The sequence below is a fragment of the Phyllostomus discolor genome, chromosome 12 (genome assembly GCF_004126475.2).
Source record: "Phyllostomus discolor isolate MPI-MPIP mPhyDis1 chromosome 12, mPhyDis1.pri.v3, whole genome shotgun sequence".
Classification (NCBI taxonomy): domain Eukaryota; kingdom Metazoa; phylum Chordata; class Mammalia; order Chiroptera; family Phyllostomidae; genus Phyllostomus; species Phyllostomus discolor.
Window position 1 is genome coordinate 19,663,612 of NC_040914.2, and position 24,734 is coordinate 19,688,345.

The following is a 24,734-nucleotide window of genomic DNA, read 5'->3' on the forward strand; positions in this document are numbered from 1 at the left end:
CCCCGTGACCATGGCAGACATCAATAATTGATTACAGAATCCGTTTGCTTTGAGCGCAGATGCAACCTCCTGTTGTCTTCCTCCCCCCTCCCCCTACCCCCCTCTCCCTTTTCTTCCTCCACCCTCCTCCTTCCTCCTTCTACTCCACCTCATTCAACCACACTGGGCTCTTCCCCCAGATCTCTTGGTACCTCACCATCCCACTTTATCTTCCTCGTAGTATCTTCCTGATCTGGACTTCTTTCTTTCTTTTTCTTAAAGATTTTATTTATTTATTTATTTATTTATTTAGGGGAAGGGAGGGAGAAAGAGAGGGAGAGAAACCTCAAAGTGCTCGCAGAGCAAGCACTTCCTACAATGTGGTTGAGTGGATGCAGGGTGGAAGGAAGGGGAGGGGGAGGGGATGGAGGTAGGAAGCTTGAAGTGAAATGGACTCCAGACGGTGAAGGTGACAAAGAGGAGGCCATAAGAGGCCATAGTAAGGGGCCAGGACGTACATTGTTCTGATCCCACCTTCTTTACACTGAAGCTGTAAGTCTGTGAAACGAGGCCATTGAACCCAATGAGCCATCCCACCCATCTACCTCACAGATTTCAAAAGTGCGAAAACTTGGGAGGGAGGCATGACCCGAACTCTTGATTTTGAGGACCTTGGCGTTACGGAGGCAGCCTGCTCCCAGGTGGAGGTGAGGAGGAAGAGGGCTTCCATTGCGGCAGTGCAACCCATGTCAGACGTCGGGGATGGAGTCCACTCCCAGGGACCAGGCCGAGTCTCACCCCGTCCTTTCCTTTCCTCCACCCCACCCAGCGGCCCAGGCAGACAGCACAGGGGAGGGGGCTTCCAGCGAGGGCTTCGGGAACCTGGCTGAGCTGAGGATTTGGAGGATCCCGTCCCCTCCCTCTCTCTTTGTAGGATAACATTTCGCAGGGGATTAATTCCCTGGGGGATCAGCGAGTCCTAAACCTCGATAATCCAGATTTGTGGTTTAATTCAGTGGCCTGAGCATCTTACACAGGGAGAAGGAAGTAGGAAGCCAGAGGGGGAGCGCAGACTGAGCCTCCAGGAAGTCAAGGGTGGGGGCGGTGAGTTCGCTCTGATGCCTGCTGAATGCACCGTGTCCAAGCGCAGTCTTACCGGTACCCTGTGGCTCACACTCTGATTGGCACACCTCCCTCTTGCCCAGAGAAGGAAATGGAGGGAGGGCTTTGAAGCAGATGGAGTGGGAAGAGAGGAGGTAGAATTATATGTTTGGCTTTTTTTAAAAAATTCTCACCTGAGGATATGTTTGTTGATTTTAGATAGAGAGGAAAGGGGAGGGAGAGGGTGAAACATCAACAGGTGCCTCCTTGCGTGTCCCTGAGCAGGGATGGAACCCAGAGGTTAGGTGTGGGCCCTGACGGGGATTGAACCTGCAACACTTTGGTGCAGACAGCAAGAGGGTCCAGCCAACCCACCCACCTGGCCAGGGCTGGGATGAACTTTTTTTTTCTTTAAGATGTCTTTATTTCTTAATTTTTAGACAGAGGGGAAGGGAGGGAGAAGGAGAGGGAGAGCAATAGCAATGTGTGGTTGCCTCTCAAGCACCCCCTACTGGGGACCTGGCCTGCAACCCAGGCATGTGCCCTGACAGGGAATCGAACCGGCGACCCTTTAGTTCACAGGGCAGCATTCAATCCACTGATCCACACCAGCCAGGGCCGATGAACTTTTGAATCTAATAGAATAGGCTATTTTAACACAAGAGGAAGCTGGGGAAGAGATGGACAGGTCATAGGGATTTAGGATTTCATGGAGTCAAAAGATGCTGTGAATTTTTGGAGCAGCAAGTGGACCCCAGTCCCATTCACATTTCCATACGTAGATTCTTCCTCCTTAATCTCATTCTAGAGATGTCATGCCCCTCCCCGCCATTCTGGGCAAAGCTCTCTCTGTCAGCCTCACCTCACTCCAGTCCCCACACCCCTCCCCCCTGTAAGGGGTTCAGTCCTCCACAATCACTTGATCCGCCAGGTGGGGAGAGACTGGGGTTCCGAACCTCCTCAGCGAGACATCATCTTCACAAACTCTGCAAAAAAAAGCCCCTGGTGAGGAGTCTATTTGTAACGGCAGTGACCTCACCTCCTTGAGCCCTTCCTACGTGTCAAAACTGCAGGTGAACCTTGGGAAATATCTTGGCCACTCTGTGCCTTGATTTCTTCATTGACAAAATGAGAACTCTCCCTATAAGGTTTGTAAGCTGGTTAAACAATATAATGCTTATAAGTCACAGTAAGCACTAAGTAAATGATAATTACAAGCACCTTGTTTCATCATCGAGACCCATCCTAGAAGGGTGAACACTGTTTTGCAGATAAGCAAACCAAGGCCGGTGACGCTGACCAGTGAGGTCATGGGGGGAGGAATGGCGAACCCCACAACGAAAGCAGGTTGTCCTCACTTTGCTGGGACCCTGCATCTGGTGAACTGACTGGTCCTGCTCAGTTCTTGAGGTCGGTCTGTCCTTCCCTTGCCTGTGGTGAGGCTGAGGCTCTGTCGCCTCTACAATCTATGCCCCACCTCTTCCAGAGAGTCGCTGATGCCCATGCACCCTCGCTGAGCCTGGCCAGGTCCAGCAGCACCTGCAACGTTGGCTATGCCACGGTGAGGCAACAAATGTAGACTGAGCATGGGGAGTTATGGAGCAGAGAGGGCTCAGGGAAGACCCCTCCCGTCCCACCTCCAGGATTTCACAGCCTGGGAGACAAACACAGTCAACACGCCCAGATCTGCAGCAACAGCTTTCTTGGGGGCAGCAAGAGAAAGCTCTGTATGGCCCCAGAGCTGGGGCTGATACACCCAGCTAAGGACGAGACGGCGCTTCTCTGCAGAGAGGGCACCACTGGGAATTGCTGAGGGGTGGATAAGGTCCTGATAGCCTCGGAAAGGTGTGGTGTGTGGAAGGGATGCTGGGGAGCAAGGCACAGAAGCTGGGGAGAGTGGAGCAAGTGCCCAGAATGGGAAAGTTCACAGGGTGGTCTCAGAAACTACGGTGAAGGGACCAGATTAGGTCTTCCGTGCACTTGAACATCAGACTAAGAATCTGGACTTGGGTCTTCAGGCAGCCATCAGATGCTGAGTGTTTTTGGACCAGAGAGTGTCCTAAGGAGAACTTCACATGCCCACTTTGTGTTCCACAGAAACAGTCTCCACCCCCATCTGCCCGGGGCCCCAAACTTTATCGTTCCTCCAGTTACTCGGTCTCCGTGCGCTGAGCTCTGGGCTGGGGACTGGGGACACGGTGATGAAAGACTGAGTCGGTGGCCCAGGAGGAAAAGCAGGCCACATTCTGACGTGAGCAATTGTGACACCGTGGGTCAGGATCACTGCAGAGGCATGCAGGGGGTTACGGGGTCACCGAGCCCAGTCCTTGAGGTGGGGGGCAGCTCCCGGGAGCACACAGGTAACAGTTAGGCAGCGGGAAGAGAGAAGGGTGCTCTGACAGAACGGTGGCGCGAGCGAGGATGGCGAGGGGTGCTTGGTGCACGATTGCTTTCAACTTCCTCCGAAACTTTGGGAGAAAGGGGTCGTCATTACCCCATTTTGCAGATGTGAAAACCGACACTTACAGTGAACAAGTGATAGGTTAAGGTCACGGAGTCAGTAAGAGACTGAATTTGAAGCCCGCGAATCTGACCCGAGTCTCAGCCACTAGCCAGTCCAATCTCCTTCTGAGGGGACATTTTGCTCCAATGACCAAGGTGCCCAGTGAACAAGGAGGGGCCGAGGGAGGTGAACATGAGTCCGGCCAGAGCACGCACGCGCAGGAATGGGGCCCTGGACACGGAGTTCCCAGCAGCAGCAAGGGGAGGAACAGGGTGGGGAGAGACTCTGAGGTCTTTGAAATGACGTGGGCAGAAAGGGCTGCAATAAAAACCCTTCCCAACCCTGCCACCCCCCTCTGCCCCCCACCCAACCTAAAACTGGGGGTGGAGTGAGAAGGGACGCCAACTTGGAGAATCACACGGGGTGCTGGAGTGCAAAGCGTCACCTTCAAAGTTGACAGTGCCGTCTCCATTCACATCGGCCTCCCGCACAACCTCGGAGATCTCCCGGGGTGTGAGCTGCTCCCCCAGCAGCCTCTGCATGGCCTGCTGCAGCTCCCGCAGGGTGATCTCCCCGTCGCCGTTGGTGTCGAACTGAACAGGGGCAGAAGGGGACGATTGCATGGACCCTCCAACGACGCAGCAGCAAGGGGTGCCAACCCCCTGTGCAGCCAAAAACTCTCCTGTAACTTTGGACTCCCCCCAAACTCAACTGCTACTAGCCTACTGCTGACTGCAAGCCTTGCCTATAATGTACACCTGTCCATTAACACTTATTTTCTATGCTAATACATAGAAAATGATACATAGAAAGTTTCCTATGTAACATACAGCGTGTATTTTGCACTGTGTTCTCACAGCAGAGTAGGTTAGAGGAAAGAAAATGCTTGTGGTGACTTTTTCAAATTGTCACAAATCTCCAAAAACTCTTCCAATATATATATATTGTAGAAAAGTCACATATAAGTGGACTTGTGCTGTTCAAACTCATGTTGTTCAAGGGTCAACCGTATTAGCAATAATGACGATGACTACTACTACTAATAATAATTGCCCCAGCCGGGTGGCTCAGGGGGTGGGATCCCCACCCTGTACAAGCCCACAGGCTCCATCCCCAGCTGGGGCACAGATGGGAGGCAACTGATCGATGTTTCTCTCTCTCCCTCCCTTCTTTCCTCTCTAAAATCAATAAACAGATCCCTGGATGAGGGGTTTAAACAATTAAAAAAAAAAAGTTAAAAGGAACAAGTGAAATTGATTCTTCATCATTGATTTTATTTAACCCTATATTTCAAAAATATTACCACTCCAGCATGCAATCTGTTTTAAAATTATGAATGAGTTGCGTTCCCTTCTCCCCATGCTGACCGGGTTTTGTCACACTTGGCGCCCTTCCACACTGAGGGCCTATGTAGTACGTACTAAACGCCTGAGTCACCCAACTTGGCCCACAGGGTCTCCTAAGCTAAGGACACTGGGCTGCATCTGGGGCGTGCTGGCTGCTTACAGCCTTTCTCAGTTCAGACACCAAATGTTACCAGAAATACCTAGTCTGCATTTAGACTTCACAAAATTGGTGCCCAAAAGGGAGATGCACGTACCCAAGTTGTTCTCAATGCATGTTCGTCAGTAATTAAATCAAGTGCTCTTTTAAAATCGCAATGAATTGAATTTATAGTCAACTGAATCTACGTGGGAATTGAATAAATAGCTTAAGTGGAATGAATGAAAATTAGATAAAATTAAAATTTCAGTTCCTCGGTCATACTCGTCATCTTTCAAAGGCTCAGTTGCCACAAGTGGCCAGTGGATACTGGCCAGGACAGAGCGTTTCCGTGACCACAGGAAGTTCTGCCGGACGCTGTAGCCCTAGGTCGCTCTGTGGGGCCGGGAAAGCCCATCCCACAGCCAGGAGGTGGAGATGTCCCGGGTTTTGGCCCAGGGTTTCCCTGGTTCCAGAGTCTTTCCTTCCAAACTCTGTCCTATTCTCGGTTTTTGTCTCATACAGTTGAAAACTCTCTGAATGAGGAAAGCATTTTATCAGGGGATAGAAGTGACTTCAGCAAGTCTCCCACCCCACACTGCCTGAATCTCATTCTTTTTAAAGATTTTATTTATTTATTTATTTATTTATTTATTTTTAGAGAGAGGGGAAGGGAGGAAGGGAAAGAAACATCAATGTGTGCTTGCCTATTGCACGCCCCATCTGGGGGCCTGGCCCGCAACCCAGGCTTGTGTCCTGACTGGGAATGGAACCAGTGAACCTTCGGTTCACAGACTGGCACTCAATCCACTGAGCCACACCAGCCAGGGCTGGACTGCATTTTTAAAGCATCTCTTCAACAGGTGTGTCAAACCACATGATCTTTGAGTTCCCATCTGGGGTCCCACGTTTTTGGATTCCGTCTTCTTATTACAGGCTAGAAGGAGAGTGGTCCTGATGTGTTTTGGAGACTGCAGACTCTTGGATAAGATTTGTAATCTCCATGAGCCTCACTTTCCTCATGTATAAGATTTAGGTCAGTGTGTACTAACTCCTACCCTCATTTGTGAGGGTCACATTCTGTAAAGTAGGTAGACGACCTGGTCCATTGCAAGAGCTTGGAATAGGTTCTCTTCCTTTCCTATAAATCCCCCCAGAGTGAGGGAAAAAAGTTGGTTTGGGTGGGTTCTGTCCATGACTAATCATTGACCTTGGCCTCCTTCAGCCCCCGCCAGCATTGTGAAACTGTCTCAACTCACTTCCTTAAAGGCGTCTCGCATCTCCCGGACGCCGATCATCCCAGCCGTTTCTGCCAGCAGTTTGGGGGTCATCAGCTCCACAAAGTCATCGAAGTCCACACGGCCCCCCACTGAGGAGGGGAAGCAGGTCTAGTGAGAGTCTGCACGTCCCCACCCTCCGATTCCCTCACTTTGCCCATCAGGTCTGTTCAAGGCAGCGATCTTCTCCCGTCTCCACCTTCTGAGGGCTTTTCCTCTCAGCCAACTCAAGCCCTCTTGTCTGTCTAATCTGAACAGGGGTGACACACAGGGGCAGTAGTATCTAACTGTCCACATAGCCTGGAACCAATCCCGTCGTTGGCTCACACCTACACTCCCTCACTGTAGGTCTGTAGAAGGAAGGGTATGAACTAAAGGAGCACCAAAGTCTCTTCCAGATACAAACCCCATCCTGTCCTTGAATTCAACCTTGTTCACTCAGTTAGATGCCCAGAAGCAAACCCAATACAAATTTTATCCCAAATTTCATCTCAAAATCAGCTCCAGCTGCCATCTAAGAAGACCCATCCTTTTTGCAACGCTATGAACAACCGGCAGCTCCAAGTCCAAGTTTGTTTCCTGCATCAACAGCAGGTCCAGCCTTGTGCTCCTGGTGAGTCCAAGTGGTGGTAACAACCAACCGTTAACACGCAGTTACTGGGGGCTAAGCCTTGACCTGTGTTGGCACCTTTACCCCTTCCTTCCACACTTTCATAAAGTAAGGAGTGATACCATCTTCACTCAACAGATGGGGACATTGAACCTCGAGGGTAGGGGTTAACTCCACTTTTTCAAAATGACCACAATTAGCAAACAATGGAACTGGGGCTCGAACCCAGTCTATCTCTGAGTCACCGTTTTAACCATTCCAGATGCTGCCCCACTGTGTATACCCAGATCTGCTTCCTTCCAGACCTCCAGGCCCTCTTACCCTCCTCCCTGTCGCCAACTCCATTCCCAACCTCTCTATCCTCACCAATTGCACCCTTAGCCCTCCCCTGACCCAGTAACTCCTCCCACTCCCCCGGCCTCACAGTTCATGCGGATTTGCTGGCCCAATTCAGTCAGTTCCATCTCCGTGGGCATGTACCCCATTGTCCTCATGAGATTTCCCAGATCTTTACAAGAGATGAACCCATCTCGGTCCTTGTCGAACTCAAGAAATGCCTCCCGAAGCTCTGAAAAGTTAAGAGGAGAGAGCTATGGGGGAACTTGAAACAGTCAATGGGGAAGAGTGGCATCCCTTGAAGCCACCAATGAGGCACAGACTAGAGATTCCTCAAAGGAGAACACCTTTTTTAAAACCAAAATTTCAAAAAGGAATGATTGGGGGTGGGCTGGGATGGGAGTAAAGGGCAGAAAACTGTACTTGAACAACAATTTTTAAAAAAGAGAGAAAAAAAAAAGGAATGTTGTATGAAATATGTCAGAAGACAAGTGATTCCTGAGGCCACCAAACAACAGCACTGAAGTCCTTCAAAGTCTTGGGTGGAAAAAAGTTATGGAAAACGTCAAAACCATCACAAGAAAAACCAATGATTTTAGGTTCATCCTAAAACTCACATGTCACTCCCGAGTCTCTGAGACACTTGGGGGTGGGCATGACTCCCAAACGCTTTGGAAGGTGCCCACACCGCCATGAGAACAAGTCCCACAGAATCACAGTTGAGCGGAAAGAGAGCAGCGTGAACTTCTCAGGCGAGGGCCCTCACACTGAAGTGCACAAAGGGACAGAGACGGGCAAGCGGGTGGGCGGTGATGTGGGGGCATCTGGGGGAGAGACTGTTACCTTCGATCTCATCTGGCCCCAGCGGTCGTTCCTGGTGGGAAATGGAATTTGGAGAGGGAGAAGGTCAGGAACCCAGCGGGCAGTTCTCCAAATGCGCCCCCGCATTCTCCCGCCTTTTCTTCACCCTTTCCTCTTTCTCCCCCAGTCCTTGCTCCCCCGTGCCCCTCACCTCCCTTCTCCTTTCTCCCGACTCCCATTCCACAGCCGTTTGCATCTCGCCCTCTTCTCACGCCTCTCATTTCCTCTCTCCCATCCCTGAGCCTTGCTCCCGCTCCTCTGCCTTTCCCAAAGGCATGTCCACCCGTTGTGCCGAGAGGGGTCCCACAGGCCATCGGATCCACCCCGTCCTGCTCCAGAGGGAGACAGTGAACCTTATGACCACAGCTACCATGTTCAGAGCGCAGACTGAGCCGGGCAGCTTCCATAATCTTTCCATTTAAACCTCAGAACCACTCTGTGAGGTCGATCCAAATATCATTCCCGTCTCATTTAAGAGGAAGCTGAGGAACAGAAAGGTTAAGGAGCCTGCCAAAGGTCACACAGCTCATGCTTCAGCAAGCCAGCTGCAGTGAGTGCTGCAATTCAAATTCAGGGCCCTGACTCCCAGGTCAGAATTCTCTCCACCACAGCCCACCGAGTCTTTCTCCCAAGAGCTGGTGTCACCCTGGAGTGGGACCGGTGTCAGCCTCATCCAGAGGGATGATTGGAACCCACACGACCGATTCCCAAAAACTTTAAGAATTTCCAGTCATTTTTGCTGCCACCCACTCGAGCCTTACCCGAAGGAAGGGTCAGGCTGGGCTACGAGGCTCACCACCGGGGAAATCCCACCAGCCTCTGGCCTCTTTCATGCCTGTTTCCCTTCATCCTTGGAGCCTTCCCCCAGCCTCTTTTCTTGTTATCCCCTTCCCCCTGTATCTCCTCCTTCTATTACTATAGTAATAATTATCATTATTTAAAGATCTTATTTATTTATTTCTAGAGAGGAGAAGGGAGGGAGAAAGAGAGGGAAACATCTACATGTGGTTGCCTCTTGTGCACCCCCTACTGGGGACCTAGCCCACAACCCAGGCATGTGCCCTGACTGGAAATCGAACATGTGACACTTGGGTTTGCAGGCTGGTGCTCAATGCACTGAGCCATGCCAGCCAGGGCTAATTATCATTATTGATTTAAAGCCTGACAGAGATGCCCATTGGAGCCAGACAGATCTGGCCCTGCTACTGCCTAATTGCATAAGCTTAAAGCAAGTGACTTCATGGCTCAGAGCCTCAGCATCCTCATCTGCAAAATGGGAATGAAAGTATTCCCGGCCTTCGGAGCAGTTCTGAGGATTAAATGACATCAGGGACGCAGAGCCCTTTGCACAAGTCTGGGCGCCCAGCAATGACTTAATAAGTGGTAGCTATCATCCTCACCATCACATCATCATCATCCTCATCATCCTCCTCATCATCATCGTCATCACCACCACCACTGCGGGTGTCCACAGGGAAGACTGATGATGGTCGCCCTTGCGGACATCACCCCAGTTCCTCCTTCGTTTCCTCCCCCCCTTCATCGCCCTCCTTCTGCGCCTGACTCCCAGTTCCACCCTCACCCGTTTCGCGGAGCCGCAACTCCCCAGCCCGCTCCCCGGATCCTCCCGCCTTCTTAACTCCTGCTCTGCCCGCCTGCTCCCCTCCTTCAGTGCCCCCACCCCGTCCCTTCTCTTCCCCTCGGCCCAGCTCCCCCGACCCTGCACGCCACCCGTCCCCACCATGCCCCACCTCACCCGCTGTTTCTCCGCGATGCCCTTCCTCAGAAAGATGCAGGCGGGGCCCATGGGGAACTGCATGGAGGGGCGGGGCAGCGCGCACGGATCTCAGGACGGTTCCCTCCTTCCCGGCCCCCTTGGTGGCTCAGCCTCCTTATCTTCTCTTTCGCTTCTCTGCCAACTCTTCCTGCCTCTCCTGGCCTCTGCCTTGGTCCTTCAGTCGCAGCGCTGTGACAGCTGGACGGGAAATCTCTACTCTGGACAGAGAGGGATCAGAGTGGTTCCTGCCTCCCCATCTGGCGTGAGCGAGCCGAGCCGGGCGGGGCAGCCGGTCTCGGGCTCTGACCTTTTCTCCGCAGAATGGAATTGGGAAGAGTTTAAAGAGTGGGGATTGGAGCAGAGGGCACCGGTTCACTCCGTGCTCCAACAAGTGTGTTGAGCGCTGGCTCAAAGCCCGTCCTCTGCTGGCCCCTGCTGGCCCCTGGGCACGGAGAGCAGAGACTGAAGAGGTGTCACACAGCAGTGATTTCGCAGAGCTTGCTGCGCACCCAGCCCTGTGCAAAGGGCTCTGCGTCCCTGATGCCATTTAATCCTCAGAACTGCTCGGGAGGTAGGGGATACTTTCATTCCCATTTTACAGATGAGGACGCTGAGGCTGTGAGCCATGAGGTCACTTGCTTTAAGCTTTTGGAATTAGGCAGTGGCAGGGCCCGGGTGTTTGGTTCCAATGGGCACCTTTGTCACATCTGGAGAAGCTTCCGAGGAAGTCAGGAATGTGCATGAATGAGCAGGACGCACAAGTTAGGTGACAATCTGATCTCAGGAAGGAGGCATGTGTACCGGTTAAGAGGTGGGTATTTGGCCCTGGCTGGTGTGGCTCAGTGGATCGAGTGCCAGCCTGCAAACCAAAGGGTCACTATTTTGATTCCCAGTCAGGACACATGCCTGAGTCACAGGCTGGGTCCCCAGTAGGGGGCATGCAAGAGGCAACCACACATTGATGTTTCTCTCCCTCCCTTTCTCCCTCCCTTCCCTTCTCTTTAAAAATAAAATAAAATCTTTGAAAAAAAAATTTGCGTGTCCTCTGCTCATCTCTTCCCTTCCTTTCTTCCTAAATAATCAGAAAGATTACCTGAGGTGGGTAGAGGTGGGAGGCAGGAGCAAGGCAGGCATTTACGCTGGTGTAGAGGTCACCGTGAGAGGCTGTGCTGGTGTCAGAGCCTAAGGACACAGTGAGGGTGGGAGAGGACTGGGTGGGGGGGGCAACATTGTGAGGAGCCAGGGCTCACACTGGGATTGGAGTGAGGGTGGTGAGGGGCAGCCCTGCCCATGGGTTGGGGCCTGGGCAGGTGAGGATGAACCAAGGGCAGGCAGCCTGGGGTGCGCACTGGAGCAGGAGCTGAGTGAGGGGGGTCCTGACACAGGTGTCCGCCTCTTGTGGGGATGTGTTCGAGGACGTCCACTCGTGGGGGTGGCACGGTGGAGGGCATTGAAGCCAGATCGGGGTGAGAAAGGTGTCCCCACCAAGGGAATGGGAATGGAGAAGGGAGGCTGGTTTCACACTCGGATTATGTTAAGGATGATGGAAATCCGTTGGAAGAGAAGCCGGGAACAGGGAAAGGGGGGTAGGAGGCGCTCCGCAATGCAGGACTGGAGTCAGAGGTGCTGGTCAGGGGTTTCCGGCTGCCGCAGTGTGTGCAGGGAACTCGGACCTCTGAACTCTAGCTCCATCAGAGGACTCAGCAGCAGCCACACCCTGCTGTTGACGAGCACCTGTTGCCCCCAGGTCTCGGCCCCTAAGTGCCACTGTCCTCGGAAGGAAGCCAGACTCCTGGGAGACACAGCCATGGACTCCGAGTTTGGGGCGGAAGTGTGAAGCAAGCCTAGCACACCCCATGGTGCCCTAGAGTGAGAATGCTCGAGTGTCGGGGACAGAGGGCAGCTGGGAGGAGTGCCATTGGGCACGCCAGGGCCAGTTTGAAAGTCAAAGTAAACAATATCAAATTCTATTGGGTAGTGTAGGAAACCAGGAGTCCACACAAATTTTTTTTAAAGTCAGTGGAAAGCGTGATGATATCTGTGTAGCTCAAATACCTCCTTTCAAAATACTGATTTCAAAGGGGAGTCGCTTCTGTGGGGAAACCAGGCAGACCTACCGCGACCACACGGTCGAAGTGAACACCAGCAGCAGCAGCGATGCGTCACACCGGATCCGCACTCTAACTTACACACAGCTATTAACGTCTGCCCTACACACCTCCCTGCCGCACACGGCCCTGGAGCCCAGTCCAAGCACCACCTCCCCTGGATGGTGTCAACAATTTCTTTTCCTTTTCTTTAAAAAAGATTTTCTTTATTTTTAGAGAGAGAGGAAGGGAAGGAGAGAGGGACAGAAAGATCAATGTGTGGTTGCTTCTCGTGAGCCGCCACCTGGGGACCTGGCCCCTGCAACCCAGGCATGTGTCCTGACTGGGAATCGAACCGGCAACCCTTTGGTTTGAAAGCAGGTACTCAATCCATTCAGCCCTATCAGCCAGGGCAAAATATGCGTCTTGAATTGCACCAGCCACGTTTCAAGTGCTCACTGGCTGCCGGTGGATAGTGGCCATCTCGCTGCCCAGCGCAGATGGAAGGTATCTCCATCGTGGTAGAAAGCAGCGTTGGCCGCGCTGGCGCAGACAGCCGGTGCCGCGCTGTCACGCGCTAGCCGACTGCGAGCTCAGAGCGCACCCCAGCCCCCAGCACAGACCCTGACACAGAGCGAGTGTTTAATAATTATTTATTGACAGAAAAATGACCGACTAAACCCCAGCTTAAACCACCCCCGACACACACACACACACACCACACTGTGACTGCACACGGGGTCTGCGCCACAGAGGCCCCGTCCCAGGGCCCCACCCTCCACCCCGGGGGGAGGAGGGGGACGACAGGGTCTAGTAGAAGTCCTCCTGGTCGGAGTCTGCGTCCCCGCCCTGCTGGTTCTGGATCTGACTCTGCTTCCTGTACAGACAGGCCACCTGGGGAGAGGGGCCGCAGTGGCGGTCAGAGCCTGGGGCCGCCCACCCGCCCGCCATTCCGGGCCAGCGCCCCGTTCTCCAGGAAGCTGGCCGCACCAGGCAAGCCCACCCCTCCCAGGGGCCTCACCTGGGCACCGGTGGTGGCCGTCTCTGGCTTCTTATCTTCACGGACTCGGATAAACCGAGGGAAGCGAAGGGAGATGCCCTTCTCACTGTCCACCTGGGGAGGCAGGGGGACGATGGGCACCTCTGTGGTCCCGCCCTCGGTCCTCATGCACAGCTCCCTGGCCACGTCCCCTCCCCGCTCCTGCACCTCTGGCCCTGGTTTCTGACCCACACAGCGGGGCTCGGCAACGGGCGGTCACACGGATTGCAGAAGGTAATAGACCTCGGGGCCACCCCGGCGCATGGTAAGTGCCTAAGAAACGCCAGCCGTGGCAGCGCCTATTTATGCCGGGACTGCAGTCATTAGCATGAGGGCCGAGGGGCACAACAGCAGAGTAGGGTGTGGACCCTGGGACCTGACTGTGGGGTCTAATCCCAGCTCCCAGCCCCCAGGGGCATGAGACCCATGGCCAGGTGCCGAAGCTCCCTGGGGCTCTACGTCCCCATCGTGGGGCAGGGCTGCTCAGCGTTTCTGTGGGAACAGGACAGGCGCCTGCTCCCTGCGCAGCACCCGCCGCGCAGGCTGCTGCATCACTGGTGAGCCGGGGACCCTGACTTTGCAAGTGAGAAGATTCAAGAAAGAAATCTGATCCAAAACACGAGGTCCACCTTCTGATGGAACTTTACATGGAAGTCCGCTTCTAACCAGAAACCCATCTGCTAGGTCTGAAGGACCAGAGGAGAGCCCACTGATACACGGGACACCCCCAGTGTCCTCCCCAGTGAGGGAGGAAGCCCGGAGCTGCCCCCGTGTGGCTGCGGGTAGGACTGAGCTGCTTGTGAGGGGAGGAATGTAAAACCTGGTAGCAGGTTGTGCCATAAGCTTTTACTTAGAAGAACTTTTCAAAAACTACTTCAGAGCCGAGTGTGAGCCTATGATGGGAAATGGAGCCCCTTCACTGCTCTCTCTCTACTCCGGGGGCGTTTCTCTAAAGAACAAAAACACGAGACTTCTGACCCCAGGGTCTGACACTCAAATAACACGCAAGCCCGAGTTTTCCCAGCATCACCCAGGAAGGGCAGGCTCCGCCAGGCCCCCTCCCTGCTCTCCCGCTTGTGTCCCCTTGGGGGGTCTACCCCAGCCCCCATCAGGTCAGTCACTCACCAGCCCCCGGGCCGCAGGGTAGATCGGGGAGAGGGAGAGGTCGGCGCACTTGACCTCCCACACGATGCGGGGCTCCAGCCAGTGGTCGGGGGCCACAGCGCCGTCTGCGCGGACGTAGGAGCGCGGGGTGGGCAGCACCAGGGCCTGCAGGAAGAGAGGGTCTCGGGTCTCAGAGTCAAGGCCGAGGGTTGGGGGTCGGGAAGTGAAGCCAAGTGAGGAGAGACAAGCAGAGACATAGGCACTCAAAGCAGGAAGCCAGGGATGGGGGTGGGGAGAAATGAGAGCGGGGAAGAGATGACAGACAGAGACCCTGGGAGCTGAGACAAGAAATTAGAGACCAACAGAGGCACAGAGAGGGACAGAGACCCAGAGGCAGAGACAGAGACAAAGAGAGAACCAAAGAACGGACAGAAACAGAACCAGAGACACCAACGCACAGAATGACACTCACACCCAAACACCCCTGACCACAGACACTCCGACTTAGCACGGGCTCAGCCGCCCCCCACGGAGTGACTCAGGGAACCCTGCAGCAGCACTCTGCCCCATGACCGCCCCCACCTCCGGGCGTGGCTGAGGCACTGAGCTCTGAGCTCCAGAAGGTGAGGCTTCCCGACTGGGGTCACTGGCCAGTGGCCGGGACGGCTGGGACTTGAAGCAGAGCACGCTGGCCCCCAAAGCCAGCTCCACTGCTGGCTGCCCTGTCTGCACCTGGAGCCCAGAAACGAGCCAGTGGAGGCCGGGAGCCCCGCGCACAAGGGGGGCGGGGGGGGCCCCCCCGCCAGCACCGCTTACCTGGAAGCTCCGGTGGTGCTCCTCCAGCTCCTCGTCGCTGAAGCCAGTGCCGAGCTGCAGGAAGGACGGGCATGTCAGAGACTGGGCACCGCCTCCCTGCTCCTGTCCCCGGGGACCGGGATCTGCACACCCCCACTCTGCTATGGCCTCACCGGCATCCAGAAACCACTGAGGAAGGGCCGGGGTGCTGAGCATGCCACCAACCCCTCACAGACCCCGGACAGGGACCAACTCAATTCTCCGGACCTCAGGGCCCGCTCCTCCTGCTCCGTCTCCCTGGCCCAGGAAGTCACGTGCTGGTCCCCACCCCCGACATCCCACACGCCCGTAACCCGTGTCATGGCCCACCTTCACACTACTAAGAGTTTTCTTTCACCCACCAACACAAAAGGCTAAAAAAAGATTCCCTACGCTGGCACAAGAGCAACACACACAATTTTTGTATTGGCAGCCGTAAAATTTCCCCACCTTTTGTCTGGGCAACAGCTCTCGCAGAAAACTATTCTAAGTAAATAACATAAAATGGTGGCAGACCGGCGGCCACAGGTATTTGTAAAATGTAATCACTCCTACCACGGCCTGTGAGTGAGCACACGCACCGTGCCGGCCAATTCGTAATGAAAAGGACTCGACGGCGAGCACACAACCGCAGGGGCAGTGTGGGAACGGGCCGGCTACTGGAGACTCTCACGGGGCACTCACCCCTCATTCGTAAAAGTCCCGTGAAAACCCTCTAACCTTCCTCATCACCGTGACTCAAACGCATATGACAGCACTGAAAACCCAGTATTTGTGAGGCAAAAGGCAGGAAACAGAATTACTTGTAGAGAAGGAACACAGTTTTGTAAAAATAAAGCATTCCCTTAAATGTGAGTAGGGGTTACCTCTGGCAGTGGATTGTGGATGATACTCTGTTTCTGTGGCAAAGGCCCCAAATTTATTAGATTAGCAATGTGTGCAGCTTTCAACACAATGAAAAACCCCTACATTTCCCAGGCTCCCTTGTAGCAGGGCTGGGCCTCAGAGCGAGGTTCTGACGGATACAACTTAGGCAGAAGTTGCTCACTGGCTAAGATGGACTTGGGTGGCCCATTCTCCCTCTGCCTATGGGCCGAGCACAGATGGCTGTGGTGGCTGGAGCTCCTGCAGCCACATTGTGCAGAAGAGGCCTGAAGCACATGACAAAAACCACTGTGGGGAAAGAAGCCTGGGTCCCTAATGATACCAAAGAGCTGCCTGCCCCTTCTAGACTTATTACACAACAGACAAAGGAATCCTCCTCTCGAGTAAGCCACCACTATCCGAACTCAGTTCCTAAGTAACACAGCTTCCTCCCATCTTTCCATCCGAGCCCGCTTTTCTATGTTTAGCAAGAGTTACTTTGCAGGATCAGAAACAGTAAAGAGGAACTAGGAAAAAGAATTATCCATCGTGGGGAAGGCACGGGAGCCCCGTGAGCCGGCCCACCCCAGGGGACGCGGAGACGACCCCCCCGCCCGAGCTCCCGCACCTTGCATATGGCATGCAGCCCCTCACTCTCCTCGTCGTAGCAGGCCAGCAGGAAGCCCCCGTAGCGGCCGGCCCGCTTCCCCCGGCCCAGGTAGGCACCAATCACCACAAGATCCAGGGTGTCGCCCACATTGTTCAGGTAGTCCTTCTTCAGCTGGGAGGAGGGAAGGCAGAAGATGAGGGGAGTGTCATGTCATCGTAGGGCTGAGGAGAGACTGGAGTGAGCCTGAGGAGAGTTTCCACAACGAAAGCCGGGATGACCGCTGTGAGAGTGAACTTGGGACGGGCTTCCGGGCGGAAAGAGCAGAAGGGACAGAGGCGAGCGTGTGGGAAGAGCAAGTGCGACTGTGGGGATAGGCCGGACAGGGCAACTGGGGGTCACCCTGATTCCCCCTTCCCCTGGGCACGGAGACACATGCCACTCACTCCTTCACACAGAGGACGTGTGTCCATTCGTTCCAGAAACACTAATAAGCGCCAACAGTGTGCCAGGCAGCTTAGCCTTGGGGACGCAGTGTCCACTTCCCCAGACAGGAAAGGCGCGTGTGCCCTTACAGCTACTTAGAGTCGGGGACACGGGCCACGGGCCATGGATGACGCACAAGTGCACAGGGAGGCCCAGTCCACAGGCCGGGCCAGCGCACTCCAGACCACCTCCCACCCTGGTCCTCTGGCCCCACCTCACGGCCCTCTCCACCGGCTGTTACCAGGCAACAGCCTCCTGCCCGCAGGCTCCAGCTCCCGCCCAGCACCCCCACACCCGCCACCATCCACAGGGCAGCCAGAGGACCTGTGCAAAATGACAGCCAGACCGTGGGCCTTCCTGCACGGTGACACCTCTGCCTTGTCCTGAAACCCTCAGAGGAAGATCCAGCTCTATCTCCCTGTCGCCCAGAATGCGCTGTGCAACCTGGGCCTGCCCTCCGCCCTGGCTCAGCTGACGGCCGGCCGCCTTGCTCCCTGTGCACACGGAGCCTGCTCCTCAGGCGGGGCCTTTGCTCTTCTGGCTCCCCCACCTTGATGTCCACTCCGACCTCCATGTGGCCGACCTTTCCTGTGGTCTACATCTTGACCGGAATGTCACCTCTGGAGAGGCTTTTTACAATTGTCCTTGCTATCCCTGAGCTGACTCCTTTCTTCACAGTACTCACTACTACCTGACTTTATCTCCCTCTCGCCCTGGCTGACTCCTCGCCCAACACAGAAGGCAGGCTCAGGGAGATGGGCAGCCTCATCTGGCCTTCCCACTATGGCCTTCCGGGCACTCGGCTGGGGCATTCTCAGCCAACCCCCAGAGAAGAAGGCATTAATGAGGACTTGCAGAAGAGAAGACCTGAGGCTGGTCCAAGACCTGGCCGGGGAGCTCGGTGGGTTGGAGCATTGTCCCTCGCACCAGAAGGTTGCGGGTTTGGTTCCCAGTCAGGGCATGCACGGGAAGCAACTAATCAATGTTTCTCTCTCATATGGATGTTTCACTCTCCCCCTCCCTCTCTCTAAAATCAGTAAGCATATCCATGGATGAGGATTTAAAAAACCCCATCAATAAATAAAAGGCTCCTGAGCTCAGACAGGGTGACGTGTGGGGACTAGAAGTCAAGGGCCGGCTCAGGGAAGACTTCCAGGTCCAGGGCGCAGCAGCAAGGCTGGCGGGAGACAGAGTCACCTTGAGCCAGTTGTGTGACCTCTTGGCGATCTCGTAGGTGGCGTGGACATCCAGGGTCTTCACCATCAGCCCCTCGCAGGAATCTGAAGGAGAAAGAGAAGTACGGTGAGCGGGGGCAGGATTCAGGGCGAATCGGGCAGGGCCGGGGTCTTGGCACATGGCAGGCAGGCACCGGCCAAGTGCGGCGGGGTGGGGAGGAAAGCGGGTGCCCCCACCTTTCACTGACTGCTCCAAGAACTCGGCGATCTGGTCCATGTCCTTGGTGTCCAGGGAGGTGGCGAAGACGAATTCGCCCTCTGTCTCCACGAAGTTCTCCCGGAGCAGCTGCCGGCGTCGGGAGAGGGGCTCGCGTACCAGGGACTGAGGGGGCAGACGGAGAGGAGGGGATGTCATGGCGGAAAGAGAAAGGACCCCGAAACAGGGAGCCGGGGGGCCACAAGGCACAGGCAGCTACGGAAAGCTCTGAGAGGGAGGAACCACACAGACTCGAGGGCTCTGGGGAGGACCGAGCCGGCCAGTGGCAGGGGGGCCAGAGGCCATTCAGGCCCCAGTGGCCTCCAGGGTCAGGAGCCCGAGACGGGGAGCCAGGCTCTGCTGGAGCTCAGCTGGCCCCTGGTAACTGAGGCTGCTTCCCTTCTTAACACCAGTTGAATTGAGGTACCAAGAACCCGTGATCATCGGGTTATAACACAGACACGCTCCGGAGGGGACGTTTGCTGTGTGAACGCATGGGTCAGCTACCTTTCCCTGTGGACGACCAAACGCCGCCATGCCCTCAGCTCTGCGGGTGCTCTGGCTCCGTCTCCGCCCACACAGCACGGAGAGAAGCCGAGCGGCTCGACTGGCCTTCCAGCCCTGCTCTCAGGCATCACCCCATCGTACAGGCGAGATCTGGGGCTCGGTCACCGGCTGGGGGGCAGGGGGTGTGCTTGGAATGCAAAGCCCAAGTGGTCTGACTCCAGAGTCCACACACAGCTTCCTGTGCACAATGTTCCCTGGGATGACTTTACAGCAGAAAAACGCTGTTGGTGGACAAGGCTACAGTGTCCATCTGGAGGGCAAGCAGGGAAAGTGGTTTAAAGTCGGTGCAGGACGGTAACTACAAGACCAGCCTGCTGGGCCACAGCAGAGGGGCGGAGGCACCGAGCGCAGAGGGGCCTGGGCAGGGATCATGGAACGTGACTACAGCCGCGGGAGAAGCGAACTCAGTCAACAAATGGCTGACGGAGAAAACGCTGTATTAGTGGTACCATATTAATATTCATATTGACCACACTGAAAGTGAGGAATCTTACAAACGTTAACTCACTTAAAAAATAATAAACCCAATGTCAACCCAACCTTTTTATGAAGCATGTCTATACCTTTTAAAAAAAATTAGTGGCAAGAGGGCCACTACTTTACATTTCTGCAAGTTCATTAACATCTGGCTTAGCACAGGCTGGCCCCTCAAGTCTGCCCCTGCCCTTGGACAGCTGCACTAGGAGAAGGACGCCGCCCCTCGCAGCCACGCAGTTGGACAGGGAGGGCCTCACAGACCCCCTGCAGGGTCCTGGGGGCCCCCGAGAGTCCTGGGCCCAAACTTTGAGAAACATTGCCCGGGTGTGGCCCCCCATTTCAGTGGCATGGCAGGGTGAGAAAAGAAACCCAGGCCGCTGTCTCCCACGCTTAATCCTTACTGCGCCAGCAAGCAGAGCCAGAACTCACCTCTCCGTTGAGGTAGATGAGATCGAAGGCATACAGACACACCTGCACCTGGATCTCCGCCGCGTCCACCTCCTGGGTCGGGGCAGATGGGCGGGCAGGGGTTGGGAAAGGTGAGCCGGGGCCTGGTTGGGTCCCCTCCTTTGGTGCCTGGTGCAGACACTCGTCACCTACCACTCTCCCCTGCACCCCACCTAACAGGCTGCACACCTGTGAGGGTACAATGCCGTCAGCCCCCTCAAGGAATTGGGAGGGCCCCCGGCAGAGCCCAGCCTCATTCTCCTTTGCCAGGGTATTTGCTCTCTCAGCCTCCCTTGTAGCTAATGGTGGTGACACAGTTCTGGTGACACAGCTACGGGGGTGCTGGTTGTGGGAGCTCCTGAAACAGATGGTCTCTCACAATAAAACACAGAGATGTAGGAAAATAGATTCTTCCCCCTTTCTACTTGGCCTGCTGGGATAAGGACGCAATGGCTGGAGCTCTGGCAGCCATACTGCAAAAGGCTGAGAAAACTGCACCCTGACACTCTGACTCTCTGGGGAGTGGGCAGGACTGGGAGGACGATGAGGGAGTGTGGGGCCACGGCAGGCAGTGAGGGGCGGCTGACGCTACCTTGCGTTTTCGGGTGGTGAGCACTTGGAATGGCTGGATCTGTTTCTTTTCCCGGTCCCAAGCCACTGCTTCCGAGTCCAGAATGAAAGATGTGACTGACGGGAGTTTTATCTGAGAGCGGAAGGGGACACGCAGGGCTGGTGAGAGGTGCAGGGCCCTGAGGCCAAAGGCAGACATGGGCGAACAGATGTCCTTTTCCTGAGGCCTCTCCCGAGGTCCAGGGCCAACTAAACACCGCACTCCAAGGGGTGCCCGTGGACCCATGGCCAACCACTCCCGCCCCAGCGTGCTGGCCTGGACCAGCCCTGGTGCTCTGCACCAGGGACCGAGGCCCCGGCCCCTGCAGGGGAGGTGGGGGCGGCCACACCTACCTTAGGGATGCGGCTGATGATGTCGGGGTACTTTCCCGTGTTGTCTTCCTGGTTCCTGCTGAAGATCTTTACCTCCCCGCCCTCCAGGAAATGGATCTTTGACAGTGTGGGGGGGCCGGAGGCGGGGAGAAAGTCAGAGCCCAGTCCACCCCAGAAGCCCCTGCTTTCTCTTCTGACCCCACTTGCACTGGCAGAAGGTTCCAGAAACTCTGGAGGACAATGTGGCTCAGAGAGCTGAGCAGATCACCTCCTTCTGAACAGCCCCGCCCACCCTGCCGCCTCTGTCCTCATCACCCCAGCCCCTACTCCCTCTCCCGTCAACACAGGGGTCCTGCTGGGTACGTGTGTGTTGATCTGTCCGGTGTGCACATGCGTGTTGACGTGTTGATTTGCTGTGCTGTGCACAGCATCCCGGACTCTACTGTTATTGCATTTATGTCACCACAGTCTGGCCGCACTGCAGAGCCACGTCTGTGCCATCTCACACGCGTGTTTTCCCAAGAAATAATGATGTGGGATATTATACACACACGACTTAAAACACGTATGCAAATGTACTCAAAACCACTGCCACTATTGTAAATCATTTGTTTCTGATTGTTTTCTCAGCATTGCACTTTGAGGGTCCAGCTATCACACGGTGTCTGTGGCCATCCGTGCCCTGCCGACGCACAGGACAACAGGGCCACACGGGGACCCCACAGACCCAACAGGACATCTGGGTCACAGGCCCCCGAGTGGCTCCCTGCACCGGCGGTGACACCAGTGCTGCTACCCTGAACACACCCACCAGCAGGGCCCCAGCACGGCTGACAGTTCTCAAGCTCCCACAGCTGCGGGTCAGGAGTTTTGACGACTTGACCACATAAAACAGATTTTCAGACAAGCCAGTGAGGTGGCCATCCTTGCAGCCCTCGCAGAGGTGGGAGCTGAGCCCCAAGAGACGTGCCGGGCAGAGGGGCCGACTGCAGGGGCCAGGACTGAGCTGGAGTCACTGTCCCATATGCCTGCTTCTTTGGCCCCGTCCTTTCCACCGAAGGGACGAGGCGCCCCCATACCTGTGCCCTCTGCCCATCGTATTTGTACTCGCAGGTGAAGGCAGCCTCCTCAAAGCGTTTTAGGACCTCGCTGACACCCCGGGTGGGGTGGGCCAACATCGGTTTCAGGGGGACCCCTGGGGGCAGGGGAGGGGGGAGTTAGGGAACCACGGATCGTGCAGACTGCTAACTGCACGCACAAGTGATGCGGGGAGGGTCCGGGCCACACCCTCCCAGGGGATGCGGCTGTGCCTCTCACTCAATCTTAGCTCAAAATCTAGATGTGAGCCATCTGTAATCACTTGGGGTGACAGCCTTGGGATGACAAAGTGACAGGACAGAAGAAACCTGGGGTCCTGGGGGACCCATGGAGCCCAGCCGAGGGCCCTCCCCACTGACCACGGGGTGCCATGCCAGATCTGGTACAGAGGGGGCCCCCAAGGAAAAAAGGGGTGGGTCTGAGCACCGGGGAACAAGACCCCAGCTTTCTGGGCAGAGAAGATGCAGCAGGTCCCAAGGGGGGTGCCTAGGAGGGGTTGCCCTCACAGCCACCCTGGGGGGCAGAAGCCAAGGCCAGAAGGAGGGAGGGGACCTGAAGGAGGGCCAGCCCTGGCCCCCACAGCCCCTGAGTCACCCGTGCACAGGGTGAGGCCGTGGCCTGCCCTTCGAGGGGCCCAGGGGCGGCCCGTACCTGGACTCAGCCGGCAGTGCTCCGGCAGCCGCTCCAGGCCGTGCTCCAGCAGCACCGGGACGATGCGATCCAGGTCGGGCACCTCACTGGGGGTGGGGAGGAAGAGGAGGTGTCCCCCAGGGCCCGCGTGTCAGGCAGTGAGGAAACTGCTCTCTGGCTGCCAGACCCAGCCCTACCCACCCGCCTGCCTGGCCCCTGGGCCAGCTCCCCCGCATCCCTGACTCCTCCTATCACTCCGCCTCTGCTATCTCTGTCCTGGTCCTCCCTCCATGCCACTGCCCATCCCTGACTCCATCCCCCTTGGTCTGAGCTGCCGTCACCACCCATTTGTCATCTTGAGGCCAGTGACTCTCACCGGGGCTACATGTTAGAAGCAACCAAGGATGTAAAAAAAGGAAAAGTATTTCTTCCAGGCTGGGCTCTACCTCCCCGAGGTGCTGACCTAACTGGTCCAGGTGGGCCCGAGAGCAAGTCTGTTACCCCATGTGCAGGCGGGCCTACAACCCCTGCCCGGGCTCTGTGGTGCCCCCCTCCCCGGGGCCAGCCCTGGGCCAGCTGCAGGCCGGGTCCCTCCACACAGCTCTCCCTGGAGCCCTCTCTGTCGCTCCACAGAAGCCCTGACCCCTCGCTGTACTCAGCCACCAGCCCCTCTCCACGGCCTTTCCCCACGGGCAGTCCTGTGTGCTATTCTCTCCACACCCACACGACACCGACCCGTTCCTGTCTGCCACCTGCCCGCCCTTCGTCACCATCCTTGTGCCCCACGCCCATCTGGTCTAGATCGCCACCTTGTGCTCTGTCACCAGCCCCACGGTGGTCACCGATGCTTGCCAGCCACCAGCCCCTCCCACGGCACCCAGGACCCTATGCCCCACACACTGCCCCCATGTCACCCTGGCCCCTCTGGCTGCCCCGGGCCCCCTCTGCCCATAGCCCGCGGATCTCACCAGAACGTCTGCTTCAGGATCATGCCCTGCTCCTCCAGCCATGACTTTCTGGCCTCTGCTGCCTTGCCCTTCCCGGCATCCACCACGGCCGGGGGGAATTCTACAACGAGACCCAGAGGAGGCTGTGGGATGGCCCGACCCCCTCAGCCGCCCTGGGCCCACAGTGGGCTGTGTGCAGACAAGGCATGCATGCTTGGCGCCAGGGACACTTTCCTCAGGGAAGGTGTCAGGACTGGCAGCAGGAGGCAGAGCTACCTGGGGAAGGGGTGCGTGGGCTTCCGAGAGGAGAAGGGAAGCCCGGGTTAACGAAGGGGCGGGCACAGAGACCCCAAGGGGCTCACCTTGGCCTGGGGGCGTGAGGCTCACGGCCTGGGCAAGGGCGGCCAGCACCGACTGCTCTGCCAGCCCGAGGCGCAGCTGTCCGCTCAGGGCTCTGGGGAGAGAGCAGGCGAGGGGTGGCGGGCTTGTCCACACCCGTGCAACGGTGCCCTCTCCATCTCCTCCAGGCTCCCCCACCTCAACCCTTCAGAGACGCTCTCCTCAAAGCCAGAGAGCCTTCAGAGCCAGAAGGGGCCCAAGGCATCACCCAGCCCCACCTAACAGCTAAGGACACCAAGGCCAGCCAGTAACCATCAAGACCACCGGCATTTCCGGGGGGCAGAACGAGGTGCCTCACAGGTATCTTCACTTCTCATCTCACCTGAGAAAGTGGTGAGGCTGGGGGACGGGGCGGCAGGGCAAGGAAGCAGGGCCGGCCTGGAGCCAGGACACAGCCCACCCCAGCAGTGCCCAAGGGTGTGATGGTCAGGGACCTGTCACGGGCACAGGCCGTGCTCTGAGCCAGCGACCTCAAGTGGGAGTCTCGACCTCCCTGGGCCCCCACCACCCCGTCAGTAAACTGGGCCAAGGCATCAGGGCCAGCTTCACAGAGCTGTGGGCGGCACTGATAGGGTGAAGCCTGTGGCAGGGCACCCAGAAAGTGCTCCAGGATATCCATGGTGGTGTTTTCATTGTCATGGCAACCACAGGGCACCATACTGCAGTGCCGGACTCAGGCCAAGGCAGACATCACCAATCAATCACAGCCCCCTTCACCCAGGAGCTCAGGACTCCTCCCCTGGCAGGACTACCAAGGGGAGGAGCCAGCCCATGAAGGAGACCTGTGACCCCATCCCACTTGCAGGGCCTGGCCCCTCGCCCATGCTCATGCTGCTCTCGCCTAAGGGG

General features: G+C 56.4%; 2 protein-coding genes across 3 annotated transcripts in view; both read right to left on the minus strand.

Moving 5' to 3' along the window:
- Positions 1-1,658: 1,658 nt before the first annotated feature.
- Positions 1,659-10,228, minus strand: CABP5 (calcium binding protein 5). 2 transcript variants are annotated; one of them, XM_036012481.1, is made up of 6 exons: positions 9,906-10,228; positions 8,132-8,162; positions 7,467-7,520; positions 6,325-6,434; positions 4,029-4,176; positions 1,659-2,066 (listed from the first exon to the last, which is right to left on the minus strand). In XM_036012481.1, the coding sequence occupies exons 1-6, from the start codon at positions 9,966-9,968 to the stop codon at positions 2,041-2,043; spliced, it is 432 nt and encodes a 143-aa protein (XP_035868374.1). In that variant the 5' UTR covers positions 9,969-10,228; the 3' UTR covers positions 1,659-2,040. The 2 variants fall into 2 exon arrangements, with proteins under 2 accessions (XP_035868374.1, XP_028386131.1); XM_028530330.2 differs by having other exon boundaries at positions 7,377-7,520; positions 9,906-10,224.
- A 2,498-nt stretch (positions 10,229-12,726) lies between these two features.
- LIG1 (DNA ligase 1) overlaps positions 12,727-24,734 on the minus strand; it is a 30,395-nt gene continuing 18,387 nt past the window's right edge. Inside the window, 14 exon segments of the mRNA XM_036012483.1 lie at positions 12,727-12,907; positions 13,035-13,127; positions 14,178-14,321; positions 14,973-15,026; positions 16,483-16,635; positions 18,145-18,227; positions 18,360-18,504; positions 19,852-19,923; positions 20,462-20,572; positions 20,833-20,928; positions 21,891-22,006; positions 22,561-22,646; positions 23,508-23,607; positions 23,849-23,940. Coding sequence (XP_035868376.1) covers positions 12,824-12,907; positions 13,035-13,127; positions 14,178-14,321; positions 14,973-15,026; positions 16,483-16,635; positions 18,145-18,227; positions 18,360-18,504; positions 19,852-19,923; positions 20,462-20,572; positions 20,833-20,928; positions 21,891-22,006; positions 22,561-22,646; positions 23,508-23,607; positions 23,849-23,940 — 1,429 coding nt within the window. The 3' untranslated portion in view covers positions 12,727-12,823.